Genomic DNA, 18424 nt, shown 5'->3' with positions numbered 1-18424 from the left:
AATTGCTTTGCTTTAGAGGTACCCTGGTTAAAGGCAAGAATTATGGCAGTCCACATGATGTACAATTTTCTACCCTGTCTCTTTGTTTCTCATCTGTTCTTGTTTTCCTTGTTTCTTAAATCCCTATTCAATTACTCTTAGTGCTTATCACTTCTCTTGGAGCATACAGATCGTCACTTCAGATTACCCCAGATGAAATGGAGCAGACTGGCATATATAGTATAAATTTGGTTTTCTGAATGGAACTGGACTCATGATATTTTAATATTTGAAAATTTAAAAAGGGCTGATGGGACTGAGAGTCTGCAAAATTAGGGTGTAGACTGCAGAGTTTACAAACTTGAGAAATTCAGCCATAGACTTTGTAGGGGCATTCAAACAGCCGATTTAAGAAAACTAAATAAAGGAGCTTCCTATCAGTATGGTGTATCAGTTCCTATTACAGTCACTGGACACCTAAGTTTCATTTATTTGCTTGAAAGTAGGTGTTCAGTACTATCAGAGATGCCCTAGCAGATCTCAGATACCTATGTATGTCTGGCATGTGTGGCACAGGATCCCAGTAAATTTGAGCCTTCTTCGTGGAAGGCTGGAAGCTCAACAGGACATGGGCATCTGAAAGGGCACTTCTGCATATGCCTGGGGAACGGAATGCCATCCCAGCCACCTACAAGAAAGGTGAGCTAGATGCCCAAGTACCATTAATGAGTCAGTGGAGATTTAGAGCTCGTATTTGGAGTTCACCTTTATAACTCAAGGGCTGACATTTAGGGAGTTACATTTAGAAGTCTGAATCTGGATCTGAATCCAGGTCTGAATCCCAGCCTATTACTTTATGCAGGACACACTGATCACCTAGGTATTGATTAGGTGAAAAAGATTAGCTGTGTTGAATTAGAATACTGGTGTGACTGGGCTATATAATTCATCCTACAAGTTCTGCTTTAAACCCAGGTAGAAATAAAACCCTGATTTTGGAATATTATTTAAGCACAACTAGAAGTGAGCTTCAACACTTGCTGTATAGGCAGTGTGTCAAAATTCACTAATGCAGCAGTTCTAGGCTTATAGACTGAGGTGGGTACAAAGCCAAGAAGCAGCCACAAATTTTTATCTTGGTATATGCCTTCTAAGCAAATCTGATACTGGCAGAAAATGCACTTAAAACAATACAGTAAAGCTTCTCACAATTCTGTTGTAGTTCTCATTTTAGTCCAGTGAAGTTTATACACACTTTTAAATAAATTTCTTAATGAGGCTGACTTTCCTCTGTGAAGTTTGTTTCATTCACAAGGAAACTTGACTTTTTGCCTTTCAGGGTGAGCTGAAAGACCTTGTCCTTTTGTGTAGCATAGAAGACATGACTGAACCTCTCTTTCTGAGCATTTCTGGAGAAGTGAAAGGACTGCATGTCACCTACTCAGTACATTGTGACAGTGGAGTTACCAGGTAAATCAAAAGTTTACCCCTGAAGTAAACAAAAATTACTTCTTCCCAGAGCAAAGAAACAATAGAGAAGGGGGGAAAAACCCCACTTACCTATGTAAACTTCAGTCCTCCTCCTGCTGTAGGCAGCAAGGATAGTAAAATGTACTGTGACAATTCAGTAAAGGTGTCTTTTGTGAAGAAAAGGTAAAAGGTGCTGGATTTACACCCTGGCCAAATTCAGCAACTTCATAAGCCCAAGAGAAGACTGGAGAAGAGCACTACTCCACTCCCACCCCACCATTGTTTAGCTGAAACAAAATAAATTAACTGTTAACTTCACACAAATTTCTTATTCATGAATTAATGAATTAACTGCACGTCAGTGAAACTCGTGTTCGTGTGGTGTGGTGTGTCTGCCCTCCCTTGTGCTTCTGGTGCTTGTAACCTGCCAGTTGCCTTCACGCTTGTGTGTAGAGAGTATGAAAAATTACCTTTCTCCCCAGTAACAAAGTGTGGGACCTCTGCAATCTGTCATGTGTTTGTGAGTAACAACTGTTTTCTGGAATGCCAAAAATGTGCAAATTCAGCTCTTAGATGTGAATTTAGAATTACAGAATTATACCCAAAATTCTATATTTTGGACCATTACGTTTTGTTGTTGCACTGTGAGACATGATATGAAAGGAAGATGAATATACTTCTCTTTGACTTGGTATATCTGACTGATTTTTATTTTATTTTTCTGATCTGTTGCATGATTACTCTCTTCTGGAATATGCTCATGTTTATATTTTTTATATAAGTAAAAATGGCTTTAATTTGATAGGTTGGCATGTTATCTATGATAAAAAATTTTACCCCAAATAAATCCTTACGTGGATTGAAGTGAAAACAATGAAAAGCAGTAAATGCTGATGATAAAAATTATAGCCTGCATGGTCCTTTTACACTGATCATTACAACCACATTGCATATTGCACATTTTAAAATCTGCTGAAATTACCTGTGGTGTAAGAAAATAAGACTGATGTCTTCATACTAATGTAACTTTTTCTGACAGTGGTGAAAGGCAGATGTTACAAAGCCCTTGTGATCTTCTCTTGGACTTTGGATCTGAAGTTGCATTCAAAGACATAGTAAAGCGTCAGCTAATTCTTACCAATCACACTGGAATCAGTGCTCCATTCAAAATAGAAGCCGAGTATTTTACTGGCTATTCACCTACTCCAGAACAAGGAATCTGTCCGTAAGTCTTGCTTTTCTGCATAATGACTCAAATACTAATTCAGGTCTGGAATAAATGCAAAATCAGGATAGAGTGCTATTGCCTTTGTCACAAGATACACTTTCTGCAGTGCTCTGGTGGGGTTTTTTAAGCTCTTACTCTGACTGTGGTAATGACACCTGCTGGTGAGGTTTCCTGCAGAAACAAGTAGCTTGCAATGCAAGCTGGTGTAAATGGCAAAACACTCTTGGTTTACACCAGCCAAGGCTCTGTTGTGTTATATTGTGCAGTCTTACAGCTCTCGAGCTAATTGACTCTTAAGGATGTTACTTTCAAAGAATGCTTTGTAGGATTTCCTCCTTTAGGTTATAATGACTACTAATTTAGGAGTCAGGTGGAGCTGTTACTTTAGCAGAGTCATTCTCATTTCACGGAATTGCTGTTGTGAATTTTTTATTTTTTCAAGCTCCTCAAGTTACCTGTTGAAAAGAAGAGGGCCCATCACAAAACATGCAGCTAGAAGAGCACAGTCAGGTATGAGAATAGCTGTTCATTCCCTCAGAGGAAAGAGGGAAAAAGCCGGTGACTACCATATTCAGCATTAAATGTGCCAGTCAGGCACATAATTTCATTCTTGGGGCGTTTGGCTAAGTCTACATAGTTAAATGACTTAGTTCCTCAATTCATTCTGGAGCTTGAAAGCCCACATTGTATAAGCATTAGGTCAGGCTCTTTCTTCCCCCCTCCTCCCTCCTTTTTTCTCTCTTCCCCTGCACCCCCTGCTTTCTCTCTCCATTTCCTCTCCTTTTCTTGAAGAGAATGGTCTGAAACAAAATGAGCGATTCCAGTGATAATTCACTCCCAGAATCACTCCCAGCACATAGTATGGATGACATGCATAATGTTTGGCTATTTCCCTCCCACAGAACCTTCCAATACCATTGCAGCAGGCTTTCCTCCCTCAAACTCAACCCCTTTTATGTACCCTCCCCCCCGTGGAAAGCTACAGCCCAGCCCATCTATCATTTCTGATGCGTTGTACTAAAAAATAATAATATTTGGAGCCACATGAGACCCAGGGAGGGGGGAAATGGGAGCGAAATGCTGTAAAGTGTGGATGTGTCTTCTGTATCCAAAATAAAACTTGGACATATTGGTACCTTGCCATAGAGTTTGGTATCTGTTACAAAGACAGAGCTTTTCAGCTGTTGAATTAGTGCTTAAGATTGGAAAAATGCTGTTCTGACAGATTCCATGCAAGCTTATTGATTTAAAAGGATAGGTGACTCAGATTGTGGAAAGGCTTTGTTTTTTCTAGTTAATTCTTTGCGTTGAAGAGCACACAGAGGTAAAGAGGCAGCTGCTAGTAGAACAATAACCAGTTAGCACAAATTCCAGCTTATTTTTCTCCAATTGAGAGTATGTTTTCATGTAACTAATTAGTGCCTTGCATATTCCAAAGAGTCCTGGATCAGGTTGCTGGAAGAGAGTCCTATAAAATAATTCCTTCAAGAACAAACTCTGAAAAAACAGATGAAGACCAACTGGAGAAGGGAACTTGGGTAAAGTGGTATAAATGTGGGTTGTGTAAATAATCCCAGGATTTTTGAAGCCAGTTAGGTTAGGCTGATTAACATCAGCTAAAAATACGGCCCTATATATTCTTTGGTAGACTAATTTTGTTCCATTTTCTCAAAATTCATCAAATGTTTCTTTGCTGTCCTCCAGAATTTGCAGCAGCAGTGCTGTCTCATGGGAAGGGAGTAGCTTTCCATATACAACCTTCCAGAGGAACTCTGAAAGCCTTCCAACAGCTAATCATAGAAATAGCAGCTTACAACAACATGTGGGGAGAGTACCAGGATAATCTTGTCTGTGAGGTAGGTGGGGCTTTGGTTTTAAGTGAGCTATTGCCATGGCAGATTTTACACTGATTCTACTTCCCAGATTCCTTTCTGTTAGAAATGCTTTTTCAGTTTATTAAGACATCTGTAAAAAGTCTAGATATTGCTATACCGCTACCTCCAATGCCATGTAAGGATCAATTGTTACAGTACCTGGTTTAGTTTTGCGATAACATGTTTATCCCTTGGGAGGTTTTCAGGTGCCTTTAAAATGACTGGAGCTGTTTTGATTTATGTTTGGTAGCTGGCCAGCACACTACTCTGCTCTACCAATACAATATATTGTGTTGTATAGAAAAGCCACAGGAAAGCTGATGAATGTATGAGGCATTGCATTCTCCTGCTGAGAAGACTTTCGTTAGCATATGAATGAGACACTGTCAAAAGAAACCAATCAAAAATATTTGAAAATCCAATCGATTTTGTAACCCAGAGAACTAAAGTTTTATCTTTATTCTAATAGCTAAAATTGATTTTTAATAGGTGGGAGACTTAAAACCTAAATTAATTCCTATGCAAATGACTGTGAAAGGCTCTCCAATCTTCCTACAGATGACAGGACCACAAACAGATCAACCCATAATCAGGTATAGTGCAAAATACTGTCAGAGAAGTAAGAATTAAATACTGTTGGACTACAGCCAACATACACACCTGTTCACATCTCTTTGTGATATAATGAGAAGGTTAGCAAAGTGGTTGTCAACATACAGTATCTGCTTTGATAACACCAATACATTCGTCTCTGCCAACATAATTAGAGAAGAATCTGCATACAAGCCTTCTCAGTTTTACCAGCAATTACTATTCTGGGCTTACAGTCATAGAAGTTCATACAGTCCAGCCTCAGCTGATTCTGTGGAGATGGAAACAGGTACACAGTGGCGGTTCTCATCATCATCTAGAGTTCATTTCTCCCTGTCTCTTTACCTGGAACAGGAAAAATGCAGCCCCAAGGTAAACAGGGGCCTGGGAAGGTTTAAGCCCTTTCAATACAGCACCCAGATGTGCACATCTGGGTGAGGGGTAAGGGTTGGTTTATGGGGACCACGGCACTACACCCTTGACCAGCTGCCTTACAGTATGACTGCTTCTTTCTGACTTCAGAGGAATTGTCACTGTGTATCATGCTCCAGCCAAGAGCATTTGCAATGTCAGCTCTGTAACGAAGCATAGACAATGGATTTAGCTATCTACCATAAAAAAGGTCCTTATGCACCTGGAAATCTGTCTCTGACACAGATCACTCCACTGCTGTGTAGCCATTTGCTGCCGCTGCCAGAGTGTTTCACAAAAGCTGACTCCACATGTTTATCCTGAAAGGTCTGAAACAAATAAGAAAACTGGAAAAAAGAGGCTGATTAAATAAAGCAGTATTGTGCCTCACGGTACAGACTATGCTTTACCTGATAACCGCTCTTAAGAGCTACCAGTGCAGCCAGATATGTTTCTACTTTTAAGAAATTCCTTAATGATTTCAGACATTCACTTCTATTTTCTGCATGTACTGACAGCAAGGTTCCCCCCTCAGGTTTGGCACTCATGTCTCTGGAGAGCCTCCTGTCTTTCGGAGGGTCCAGCTCAACAATCCCACTCCCTTTGGTAAGAGTGACACTTGTACAGCAAACATTGACGCTTGCATCATTCTCCTTATGATAATAAAAATAGAAGAACCCATTAACATGTTAATTAACAGGGCTACTTGTTTCCTAATCAAGATGGGTTTTGTACAAAAAATAACAGTATATAAGTGAGCATCTAAGCTGTTTTCGAACTTAGCTAGTACAGAACAATAATATACTTTGTCAGGTCTTTATATGCATAGTAGTATTTATGATTATGGTGTTATTGCTGTGAATATTAGTTTGCTTTCTGTAACAGTAAAGCAGGTAAGCTCCAGCCAGTGTGGTAGAATATATGTAGTTGACTCCATGTGTTGTTACTATGAAACTGTGCATCCTATCCTGATGTGTCTGTGTTTTCACTCACTGAAATGATGGCAATTCAGGATTTTCCATCCTGTTTTTGTAAGTCTCTCACAGCACTAACCCTGGTCAATCAGATGCGCTACCTGCTTCTTAGTGGCATCATCTGGCTCTTCTGTGTTTAGTCTTTTTTTGTCTCTTGAGTGAGATTTTAAGCTCTTCAGAGCTATCACCTTTTTTTCTTCTTTTTTTTTTCTCCAAATACCACCAAACACATTTGCTTAACAAACAAAATAGTCATAATTTATTTTAAAGTTATTAAAAGTATATATATAAAAACGACCTAGAGAGTGGCCAAGCTATAATAAGAGCATAGCACACGTGGTCTTCAATAATTTTAGTTTACAGCAAACATGGAAAGCTTAAGAAATGCTTTAATACAAATCCAGTTGCTAGACACAAATTGGTTACTTGATGTTCTGGTTCTCTGGTACCAAGTAAACTATGAGTCTTCTCAATGACCAGAATTAATTATCCTTTCTCCTTTTCAATTCAGATATTCGCCTGGACTGGGAAATTTACAACCAAGAGCAAGATGATAAAAAGCTGGTGGACCTGTTGATGTTCTTTGGAGACCCTTTTCCTCCTAAGGATATGGATGAAAATGAGACTTCATCAGTTGGTAGCACCTCAGAGTCAGAGACTGTGTTAAAGTTGGATCAAACTGCCATTCCCTGCGGAAGCATTTATCCAGCTTCACAAACCACAGATGAGGTCAGCTGTTAGTCTGGTTTTTATATTGCTGCTGAGATACTTGATGGGTTTCTTGGCATGAAAGGTTGAAAACAATAACATGCAATATAACTTGTAACTAAGACTGGATTGTTAAAAGAAATGTCAGCTCCTCTCACAGTCAAAAAAGCAGTGCATGGGTAGATGGCTATTGGTATCAGCAATCAGTTTCCAGAATGAGTTACAATCAGATAGCTCTTCAGCTTCTCCTTTTCTTAAAATTAAGGAAGCTGATGAGATACTTTTTAAAATACTGTCATTGAAAAACTAATGCCATTTTTACATGAAAGTGTTACAGTAACTAAAACTCCTTAATTTGGGTCTGCTTTCCTCATGGGTGCTTTGTGGTGTCAATGTGTGCTGTAGTCAGGGAGCAGAATCTAATCTGCAAAGTAAAAATAGCATAAAAATAAAATGATATGGAGGTATTTATCCCACGGCTAAAGTTAGATTGGTTCTGTTACTCTGTTAGAATATGGTAACATCTATTACTCATGAAGTTTGATTATAATATGGCAATTTACTGTCTTGAAGGGCTGGGAGTGACAGGGAAGAAGGTATCATGCAGGTTGCGTAGCTTTACAGAAAAGGTATTAAAATCACATTTTCTCTGCTTCAGCTCAGAAAGCATAGTTTTGAATTCACCTCTACCCTTTCTTGTGCAACAAGGGAATGTTATTGCCCTAGAGTGCTCATTTGTGTAACGGGCCAGAGATGTCACAGTTGAGTACTTCTCTTGGTAGAACAGGATTCAAGCATACACATTTTCCAAGGTATCCAGCAGCGGTTTCAGGAGAGCAAACCCATGCATGAAAAAAGGAATGTACAGGACACATCCACATGTCCAGCTTTTGTGCCAGAATGAAAGAAACTGGAACTGGCCATGCTTACTGACTAGCACAGCAGTTCCCTGTACACTTCACTTGCATTCCTCCTTCACAGCGTAACAGTTTTAACCATTCCCCACCCTTGTGTCCCTGCAGTCTTCAGACTCTGACAGCAAAGAGAAGGAAATCATCACTCAAGAGCCTACAATACAGAAAATTGTCTCTGTACTTACACGACGTCATGAAGGTGTTCCTGCAGACAACCCCTACTCCATTACTCCAAGACAGATAGTAAGCTTTTACATTTTCTGTGTGCTTAGATTTAGCTTATTTTCTGTAGGACAGAGGAGGCAGAGAAGGAGGAGAAGGGAGATTTTGGGTTGAGGTTGAGACTATTAAACAGTGAAACAGTAGACTGGGAGTCTTTGGGATCTTGAAGATGACCATGAGAAGAGTTTGCAAAGTCCACAGAAAAAAGGAAGTGTCCTACCTACATTTGAGCAGTTAACTGATGACTGGAATTAAGTGTTCAGGTGTACTAGGCTTCCTAGGAGTGGCATCTCTGGTCTTCTCACTTGGATTGCCTTGGTAAAATGTGTGACATTAGGTGGGAGACATCCAGCCTGGAACTTTGGAAGCATGTTACTTAACCAGGGTAGATTTGCTGAGTAGGCATGGCAGAGCTGGAAAGCAGTGCTCTGTAGACAGCTCTTTTGGATAAACTATCGTAACTCACAGTACTTCAAAAGCAACTGGTGCAAACAGGGACCAGTGTCACAATTACTTAGGAATAAGATAAAGACAGCACTGGAAAGATCTAACTATGAGTGACAGAGTTGCCAAAAACATCAGTGTGTCAATTTTGATTCTCAAATACTAGCAAGTTTTTTGCCAAAGGGTTTCAGTTACAAGTTAGAATGAGCTAACGATTACATAAAAGAAATAATTACAGAAATGGCATCTTGAAGAAATGAAGCCTACAGTCAGCTCTGGGGTAATTGGGGCTGAGATAGTTCAGATAAACAAGTGCCTCGTTGCAGAGGCAGCCTACATTGGGCTTAGCCAGCAGTGAGCTTGGCCCATATGGAATGGAGTTGATACCTATGCAGTTATTCAGGTAGTCCTCTGCCGAAACATTCTCCCTGTTTCTACTGTTGCTCCAGAAAGGTCTGTTAGCTCAGGTGTTGTGCAGCACAGCTGGCCAGGCCTGGCTTAACTCCATGTCTGAATAGCTAAGCTCTCTGTGACCACAATGCACAGACCCTGCAGTGTTGTGGGGTGTGACAGAGCTTACTAAGCTCCGCTGTGGCCCTGCTAGACCTTAGGCATAACTGTCTTACACTCCTTGCCGCTCTGAGCAGGGGAACAGTGCAAGGAAGAGCTGAGCTAGCTCTGCTTCTGCTGAACAGAGGTCCAGCAAGACCAAACGTCTCACTCTGTAATCGCATGAAATGGGGGAGTTTGTGTCTGCAGAGCACTGGCCTGGAAGCAGTACACGCCACATGGCCCCTGTGCTTACAAACTTGGCTAGCCATGAATTGGCTCTACAGGGAGATGGCAGAGGTTTTTCTGCAGCAATAAGAGGATTTAATCAGAACCTGCATATGTTTCTGCAGCAATAGCAGGATTTAACCATAACATGCATAATGCACCTAAAGAAAGCAGAATCTATTCAACCTGTAAATCCCAGAAAATCCACTGTAGCTGGCTAGTGCATTTGATTACATTCCCTGCTGTCATGTAAAATAAAATAATAGCCAAGAGTAAACTGAACTGTAAAAATACTGTGAATTCACACTTGTAACTCTTCAAAAAGTTTCTTGTATCTGTGAGTGCTGTCAGCTGTGGGAGAAGCATCCAAGTTAGCCAGTGAGTAAGAGCGGGCAGAACTGGGTATTTTTAAAAACAAACAAACAGGGATTTACATATGTTTGTGCACTTACAGAGTTCACCCATGACTGTGCTTAAACTTTGTTGATGCTAAAGAGTGGCTACGGTGATATTTGCAGTTGAACTAATTGTCAGTTTTGTTGTCACATGTTGTCATTTTAGCGCAAGCCTGAGTGTAGCCCGTGTCCAGATTTCATGCTGCTTGTGCAACTCAGCTTTAGTAGCTGAGTACTGAGGTTGTTTGTGCAATCCTAGGCAGCTCCCTGTGCTACAAATCAGTTGTGATTCAACTACAGGTGATTCCAGGAGGTGGAAGTATCTCTGTTGGCATCTCCTTCACCCCACGCATCCTCCCAGAGACTGTGACTGAAGTACAGTGTGAAGGGTTTGTGCTGGGTTTCATGAGCCTAGATGACAAGGTAAACTCCCTATCACAGCAAGGCTAATAATGGCTAGAAAATAATTGTTTCCCTTCCTGCAATTTATGTACAGGCTACTGTGTACCTGGCCAGTCTGTATAAACAGTCCTGCTCCTGCTGCCTTGTACATCCTTCCTTAACTAGGGTTGTTCATTTGTTGCATTTGTCTTTTAGCTTGGAAGCATTTTGGGGTGGGAATGTCACCGTCTTCTTACATTGTCTGGCGCAGTAGACCCCAGACAAAAGCCCAGGATTTGAAACGCTATCACAACATCAGGTTGTATTGATAACAATGGTTAACAATGGGGCTGAGACTCTGGACTGCTGAGTTCTGTTCCTGGCTCTGCTTCCACCTTCCTGTGTGAATTTGGACAGCATATCTCTCCTCTGGGAAACTTCCTCTTCAACAACTGCAAGTGTAGCTCACAGGCTGATGTGAAGCTTGAATAGCATTTTATGAATTACTCTGCAATTCTCTGACTTGAATCATTGCAAAGGCACAAGGTATAATGAATGAATGATAACAGAACATTTAATAAAAACATCCCTAATGTTCCTGATTCCTGGAGGAAGAAACACCTGCGTCTGTATTTACACAGCCATTCAGAGTTCAACTACTGCTTAGCTTTTGCTGTTCCGTGCATGTTGCCACGTCTTAAAACAGGCAATATGTTGTCAAGCAGAATCCTATTTTGACTAACAGCCTCTCAGGCTGAAAGCAGGGGGTTAGGTTTTAGTGCTATCATTTTGTACGTAATTTCTGTTCTCATTTTGTTGTCAGCTTGCAAAGACAGTGCCTAACAAAGTGCATCGCAGAGATGGCTATGAAGCTCCACCATTACGAGTAGACTTGCAAGCTTTTGTAAAGCACGCTCTGTAAGTACCACCGCGCTGAAGGCTGCTACACTCGCAGAATGAACCAGCCTGGAGGGCAGGGCTCTGACCAGCTCTGATTCTTTACACTCAGGGTAAAACTAGACACGGATCATGACAGAGGAATGGTGTTTTATTCAACAGCAAGTGATCTTGTACCAGATCATCCTCTGTTAGGAGTAAGTATTTCATGCACCAATGTATTTGGCTGGTTTGTACTGCTGTGCTACAGTAAGAATTCAGAGCTGTATGCACATCATTTTTAAAATGCATCTTTATCCCCAGTAGCCTTATGTTGCAGTTTTCTATACTGCATGTAACAAGACAGGTAAAACAAAAGGACTACAAGTACTTACCAGCCAGGAATAAGCAAAGTTCAGTTCAGACAATGCCTATTTTATGTGTCTTTCCTTGTAGAGGAGTTTGTAAGTAGAAAAATAAGTACTTATTTTCAGGATATAAAGGTCTGCTAGCAGAATGAGTAACTTAGAGTGGCCTTGTTAGTTTCTGTGGCCCCTGACATTAAAAGTCTTTTAGATTTTATTACGTTATTTGTGGTTTGTTTTCTTTTTAACTCAAGAAATTTTGAAAAACACAAGTAGAAAATACTGGGTTGCTTTGGGGTAAAGTCCTTCAGATCCCCAGTAGTGCTGAATGACCAGACAGACTAGTACAAACCTCTCAAGGGAGTTAAAACTAACCAGTTTTGAATCATTTCTCCACCAGGTTTTGACAGATTCGGTAATGACTCAGAGTTTGAAACTCATCAATTGCGCTAAGGTTCCTCTGTACTTTAGGCTACTTCTGTCTACGCCCTTCAGTCTGTCTAGCACAGATCCCAAAAAGAGCACCAAAACATCCCATGGCAAGAAGGAGGAAAAAGAACAGCAACCACAACTTGTACTTTATCCACAGCAAAACATGCTGGTAGGCTCAAAAATAATAATCTTGTGCCAGAATAGATAGTTTAGTAATTGGTGTGTTAGCATGACCCAGATGAACCACAAGAAAAACACAACCAGCACAGAAATTTCCCAATTTCAGGGGAAATAGTGGTATATTAGCAAATGCTAATTACTGCAATTTTGCCTGCTGTACTGTGGGTACAAAGTACTTTTCTACAGTGGCCATGATGTGCTTTTCTCATCAGCTCTGACCTATTGCAAACTCCTGCAGAAAACCCTGTGGTTTTTGGAGCTCACCTAAGTCAATAGCCATGCATATGATGGGCAAATTAAAAGATTTCCAAAGACTGCAGTCCTTCATTTCCTTAAATTAGATGCAAGCAGTGCAAACAGAGAAAAAATTGCTTCGTTCAATGACATTAAAGGAAACCAAGTTCTGGAGTCAAGAATTAGCTAGGGTGCAAAAAATGAGTAATAGTTGCATTTTTGAAGCGTGCTTCTCATTTTTCAGTGTTCATTTTGACACAGACACACACATGTCTCAATTCCATGTGTGTGGGAAGAAAGAAGGCTTACATGTTTAAGACAGATTTGGGAATATGGTATTTGTAACCTCAGGAGTTGGAACCTTTGTCTTGCTAAAGACTGTTTCTCGCCTGTGGTTCAGAGATTAGCTGTTCACCTTTACACTCCCATCTCTGTGTACTGGATTCATAGGAAATAGCTGTGGGGTTTTTTTAATTATAATGCTTTGTTGCAGTGGGAATTTGGTTGCTGGCATGACACCTTTGGGTCCCAGTGGGAAAATGTGCACCTGGGCCTTTGAGCAATGTTTACTTTGGATTTCCTGCACACAGTGTCTTCTTATGTGATGGTCATCTGAATTCCTCTTCCCACAGGTGAAAGTGTCATTCCACATGACTCTGGAGTTACTTGCGTATCCACAATTGCCAGATACCCAGCTGCTTCCTGGATTCGAAGTGCTCCAGTTTGATAATGGAGAGAGAAAGCTGAAATTTAATCAAAATCTGGTCATTGAACATAGTAACGGCACTACCCAGGTAAGATCAGAAGATGATCTGTGGGCCCTGAGAAAGGGCTGTGCTTCGTCAGCATCTTGGACTTGGAATGAATGTGCCTTTGAGATACAGCCACCTCTAGAGTGAATTGTGCCATCCAGCAAGTGAACAGCCACAGATTTGCAGAAGGAAATAGCTCTCCATTGAGACTCCAGGTGACTCTCAAATGGACAGAGCAGTTTTGGGTCAGCACCCTGGTGCTTGTACCCGAGCTCTTTGTGCAGCATGAGGGCCTGGGTGATACAACTCAACACCCGATCACAGTACGACTCTCCACATCCTTCTGAGACGTGGGGTCAGGACTGTCTCAGCAAAAATGCCAGTGACTGAGTCACCAAGCTTTGCCTCCTGCAGTACCAGAGTGCTTCTTGAAAGTCTCCTGAATCTGTCTAACTCGTGTGGTGTGGTCACAGCCCACACACATTTACAGACCGATCTCTTCCAGATGGAAAGATATAAACTCCCTCAAAGTCTTCAGCCGTTCCAGTACACTGCAGGCATTGTATTTTTTTCATACCAGGTAGTTCTGAGGACTGATCAGTGTAAGATCTGAGCACCCTATCTAAGTTACAGTCAATTTAATAAAAATCTTGGCCAATCTGCACAAACTGAATGACTCACAGCAGGCCATATACAGTCCTAAGGGACAACGAGATGCTGTAATGTCTGCATCTCCACAGAAAACTCTAATAACAAATGAGAATGTTCACTCTGTGTTACTTCATTAAGACCAGTGTCTGTTTTGAAAACCTACCCCAAAAAACAAGCAACAACTTAATTCACTCAAAGCTGTAGAATGGGGGAATTGACTCTATTACAAAAGAACACAAACTACTCTTGATTCAGTGCTTGAGGTTAAGAATGATCCAGCTGTAGCAGATATTATTAAAGCTCTACAAAAATAAGGTGGGGTTTTTTAGTCCATTCCCTTTCCTCTGTTTTGCAGCTGGTGCCAGTGACTGCATACCTCACTGTTCCAGTTCTGGAGCTCTCTTGCAACATGGTTGATTTCAAGACCTGCTTTGTTGAACAGACCAAGACTGAACATGTCTTCTTGTGTAACAGGAGTGGCTGTAGAAGTTACTGGACTGCTTTGCTGGGTATTCTGGTTTTGCAATTCAATTTCCGTGCTATGTAGTTTCCTATTCAGTGTTTTTATTTAGTAAGACTGCATGCACTCACTCGATATATAGCAAATATATGATGTGATGATGTTGGCTGCAAGCATATTGGGTCTGCTTGTGTTTTCACTTATGTGGGCTTTTTTTTTTTTTTTGACATCAGTGTATCTCTGCTGATTTCAGCAGTTATTCCAGATTTAACTAAAAAATTGAATCGCAACTCTCACAAGTAGTGAATATGCTTTGCTCATTTGTAATGGAATCCGAAGAGGCAACAAGAAGTAGCCTGTGAGTTTGGTTTGAGCTTGTACTTGATGCTTCTGACAACAGATGGGCTTCAAAGGGAAGAAGATCAGGGCCTTATTATTTTGACTGTGAGGCCACCAATCACTCCCCTTGATTAGAGGATGAGAACAGAAACTGGCCACATGCATAGAAAGCCTCTGACAGTGCAAGACAATTTATTAGCTGGCTAGCAAGGAGGTGCGTTGTTTTGAGTGCTATATGCTGCACAAACTTATACAAAGGGTCTCGTGTTGCTTTGTTTGATATTTGCCTCTTTCCCTGCAGATGAACAGGAAAGGAATAATGACCTGCAAGTATTTTCTATCTCCCCTACTAATGGCATTTTGGAGGCATGTGAAGGGGGCCCACCCACCAAAGAGATTCTGCAGATCAGCTTTACTGCAAGGTACAGTTAACAGGACTGAAATCTCACTGTTATTCCCTGTCAAGCCCAGACTTACGGTGTGAGTAGTCACTGAAAGCAAAGAGCAGTCCTGCTCTGTTCTTGTGTTATCAGGCTGCTCATTTTGCTTCTAACACTTCCCAGTCCTGGCCTTCCAGCTGGTACTTTTCCCGTATAACAATGTTCCCTACACTGTTCCCATAGATGGGATTTATTTTGGATTTGGCACCCAGAATTTCAGACTTTAGATTTACCCACTTGAAATCATGCTGTTCCAACAGGTGGCACAATGCACTGACTATATAGTGCTGGATAAATTCCCTATCTTTAGGGCAGTGTCTTCAACGGAGGATAAATCACAGGCCTGTAATTCAGTGCAGAAACTGATACAACAGTGACCTCTTTATGCACTCAGCACTTTGTTTAGACAGAGGGAGAAAAGTGTCTGGAGTAGTTCAGAATTCCACTAAAGCATCCGTTTGTCCTGCAGGAAAGTGCAGTGTCTTTTGCAGTCAGTCTCGGGGATCCTTCATTATATAGTTTATGTGCCTTCTCTCTAAAAGAAGCTTTTTAAAGTCCTTTAGTTCTCTACATGCATTCAGCCTACCTCCTGAGGAAGCAAAAAGAGAGAAATGTTCTAATGCAGTGGTGATACAAGTTGCTTTATCCTTGCTTAGCCTGGTGCGGTTTAGTGTTACAGTCCTGTTGATGTTTTGATGAGAAAGAAAAAAATCAATGTATTTTTGTGGCCTCCAGTCCAATGGTTTTCTTCACAACAAAGATAACAGGACCTGCAGGCAAATAACAGCAAAGAACAGATGAAAATTACTTACTTTGTCCTATAAACATAATTTTGCTCTTAATTATGTTTTTGGACACCTTACCATAACCTTTGTAAGGCTAGGGATTAGTTATGAATGGCAGAGGTAAGCAGACGGATCCAAGCTGTGGTGTGGGTGACACATGGAAGAGAAGGGATGCCGTCCAGAGGGACCTTGACAGGCTTGAGAGGTGAGCCTGAGTGAACCTGGTGAAGTTCCACAAGGCCAAGTGCAAGGTCCTGCACCCCATACCACGGCTGGGTGGAGAAGGGATTCACAGTAGCCCTGAGGAGGACTTGAGGGTGCTGGTGCATGAAAACCAGGGTATGACCCAGCAATCGCACTTGCAGCCCAGAAAGCCAACCGCATCCTGGGCTGCATCACACGAAGCATGACCAGCAGGTCAAGGGAGGTGGTTCTCCCCCACTGCTCTGGTGAGACCCCACCTGGAGTAGCTGCGTCCAGCTCTGGAGCCCCCAGCAATAAGAAAGAAGGACATGAACCTGTTGGAGTGGGTCCAGAGGAGGCCACGAAGGTGATCAGCGGGCTGGAGCCCCTCTGCTGTGCAGACAGGCTGGGAGAGCTGGGGCTGTTCAGCCTGGAGAAGAAAAGGCTCAGGAAGATCTTATTGCAGCCTCCCAGTACCTAAAGGGTCCGACAGGAAAGCTGGAGAGGGGCTTTTTACAAGGGCCTGTAGCAACAGGACAAGGGGGGAATGGCTTTAAACTGAAAGAGGGGAGATTTAGATTAGGTATTAAGAAGAAATTCTTTACTGTGAGGGTGGTGAGACATTGGCATGGGCTGCCCAGAGCAGCTGTGGGTGCCCCAGCCCTGGCAGTGCCCAAGGCCAGGCTGGACGGGGCTGGGAGCAGCCTGGGCTGGTGGAAAGTGCCCTGCTCATGGCATGGGGGTTGGAACTAGATGGTCTTTAAGGTCCCTTCCAACCCAAGCCATTCTATGATGACCCAAAGCCCTTCTTTGCTCTAATTAGGAAGATGCAACTCCTGTAAGAAAATTCAGCTTTCATTACAAATCATTTTCTTGGAAGTTATCACATGGTGGCAGAAAGTTTAAGACTGACAAGTCTATCCTGGTGATTTCAGTGAACTCTGAATGGCGCTGATAGGGAAGTTTCAAGAAGCAAACTAGAGGTGACGTGAGTTACTGCTGTAACTTTGCTCTCCCTGGAGCACACTGTGAGATGTCCATCCCTGGAGCTACTGACACCTCAGGGGGACAAAGCCTGGAGCAGCTGCTCAAAGCTGTCCCCACTCTGGGCAGCATCAAGGACCAGAGACCTCCCCAGGCTCCTGACTGCCTACATTTTTCTGGAGCGCTTCTGAATATGCCTAAAGCACTTCTTTTTGTCTGACAACATACATGCTAATCAGCGTGCTGCAAAGTGCCTGGAAGTACCAGAAAGCAAAGATGTTGCTGCATAGCAGCCAGCTCATCTGTTCAGTTCCAGACGAACTCCCACCACAGCAGAGCTCAGGACCAGCATGGCATTAGTAAATAATTATATGCAAGGTGTGAGGTAATTTTCATTTAATAATTCACCTCCCTAAATCAGTGGTCTTCCTGCAGGGGAATATTTTACGAGAAAGGAAAAACAAAAGTTGTCTGGCAGAACAGACTCTTGCCTCAGGCCGTTACAACAGCTGTCTCTCAGATGCAGAGAAGTCCTTCAGATAACAGCCTCAGGAGCGCTGGGTAGCATTAGCCTCAGGCAAATCATGCTGTAAGACTTCCACGTAGCGCAAAACTACACTTGCTGTAAGCTTTTTGATGTTCGCTTACAACCTGGACTCCACTGACTGCCCCTTGTCCTAAGGGAGCTGACAGAAACATTCCCATTGCAAACTCTGTCACAGGGACGCGTTTTCACGTCGAGGCAGTGCAGGAATTTGCTCCCAACCACTGGCCCCCAGCAGAGTTTAATTTTATTTATTTAACTACAATATAATTTCACAAGTAGGAAGATACTCAAGCTGTTCTTTCAATCATGAAGTTAGCAATCCAGGGTCTTTACTTCAGGTACAGGCTGGACCATTCTTTTCAAGCACCCAAGGTGTAGCCATGGGAGATGACCCCATGAAGCCAGGTTGCCACCCGCAGACTCAACATTCAACGTTGAGAGACCAGTGCTTGTGACTAGGCACAGTTTATGTCTTAGGGCAACATTCTCCCCTTTCTCCTCTGCAATATAACTAATCTCATCCTTAAACACAGAGTTGCATCTAGCTGTAACTGAACTATCGTTTTTGCTCTGTGTTTTAGGAGCAACATTGAATATGAAACTATCGTGACCATTACTGGAGTGCTGGGAGAGAAGCCTTGCAGGTTACAGGTCAGGGGACGGGGAACGTATGATGGAAAGTATGAAGACCTGGATTTAATTTAAGCAAGAAAACGTGGGACAAATGTCAAGGTAATGGGTTGGATGCACATGTGCCATCAGTTAAGCCTGTATTTTTGTCTACTTCAGTGTTTTAATATGGACTGAAATTTTAGCAGAATAGAATTT

General features: G+C 42.0%; 1 protein-coding gene across 1 annotated transcript in view; it reads left to right on the top strand.

The window, feature by feature from the left end:
• The window catches only part of DLEC1 (DLEC1 cilia and flagella associated protein), a 40432-nt gene extending 22131 nt beyond the window's left edge, over nucleotides 1-18301 (top strand). The window contains exons 23-38 of the mRNA XM_056334268.1: nucleotides 1319-1449; nucleotides 2489-2674; nucleotides 3120-3187; nucleotides 4382-4533; nucleotides 5041-5144; nucleotides 6089-6159; nucleotides 7039-7256; nucleotides 8258-8392; nucleotides 10288-10410; nucleotides 11192-11286; nucleotides 11378-11462; nucleotides 12010-12210; nucleotides 13088-13249; nucleotides 14214-14367; nucleotides 14959-15079; nucleotides 18178-18301. Coding sequence (XP_056190243.1) covers nucleotides 1319-1449; nucleotides 2489-2674; nucleotides 3120-3187; nucleotides 4382-4533; nucleotides 5041-5144; nucleotides 6089-6159; nucleotides 7039-7256; nucleotides 8258-8392; nucleotides 10288-10410; nucleotides 11192-11286; nucleotides 11378-11462; nucleotides 12010-12210; nucleotides 13088-13249; nucleotides 14214-14367; nucleotides 14959-15079; nucleotides 18178-18301 — 2130 coding nt within the window. The remainder of the gene's footprint in view (nucleotides 1-1318; nucleotides 1450-2488; nucleotides 2675-3119; nucleotides 3188-4381; nucleotides 4534-5040; nucleotides 5145-6088; nucleotides 6160-7038; nucleotides 7257-8257; nucleotides 8393-10287; nucleotides 10411-11191; nucleotides 11287-11377; nucleotides 11463-12009; nucleotides 12211-13087; nucleotides 13250-14213; nucleotides 14368-14958; nucleotides 15080-18177) is intronic.
• The last annotated feature ends 123 nt before the right edge of the window (nucleotides 18302-18424 follow it).

The sequence above is a fragment of the Falco biarmicus genome, chromosome 4 (genome assembly GCF_023638135.1).
Source record: "Falco biarmicus isolate bFalBia1 chromosome 4, bFalBia1.pri, whole genome shotgun sequence".
NCBI classification, from domain to species: Eukaryota; Metazoa; Chordata; class Aves; order Falconiformes; family Falconidae; genus Falco; species Falco biarmicus.
This window is presented reverse-complemented; position numbering and strand designations above follow the sequence as displayed.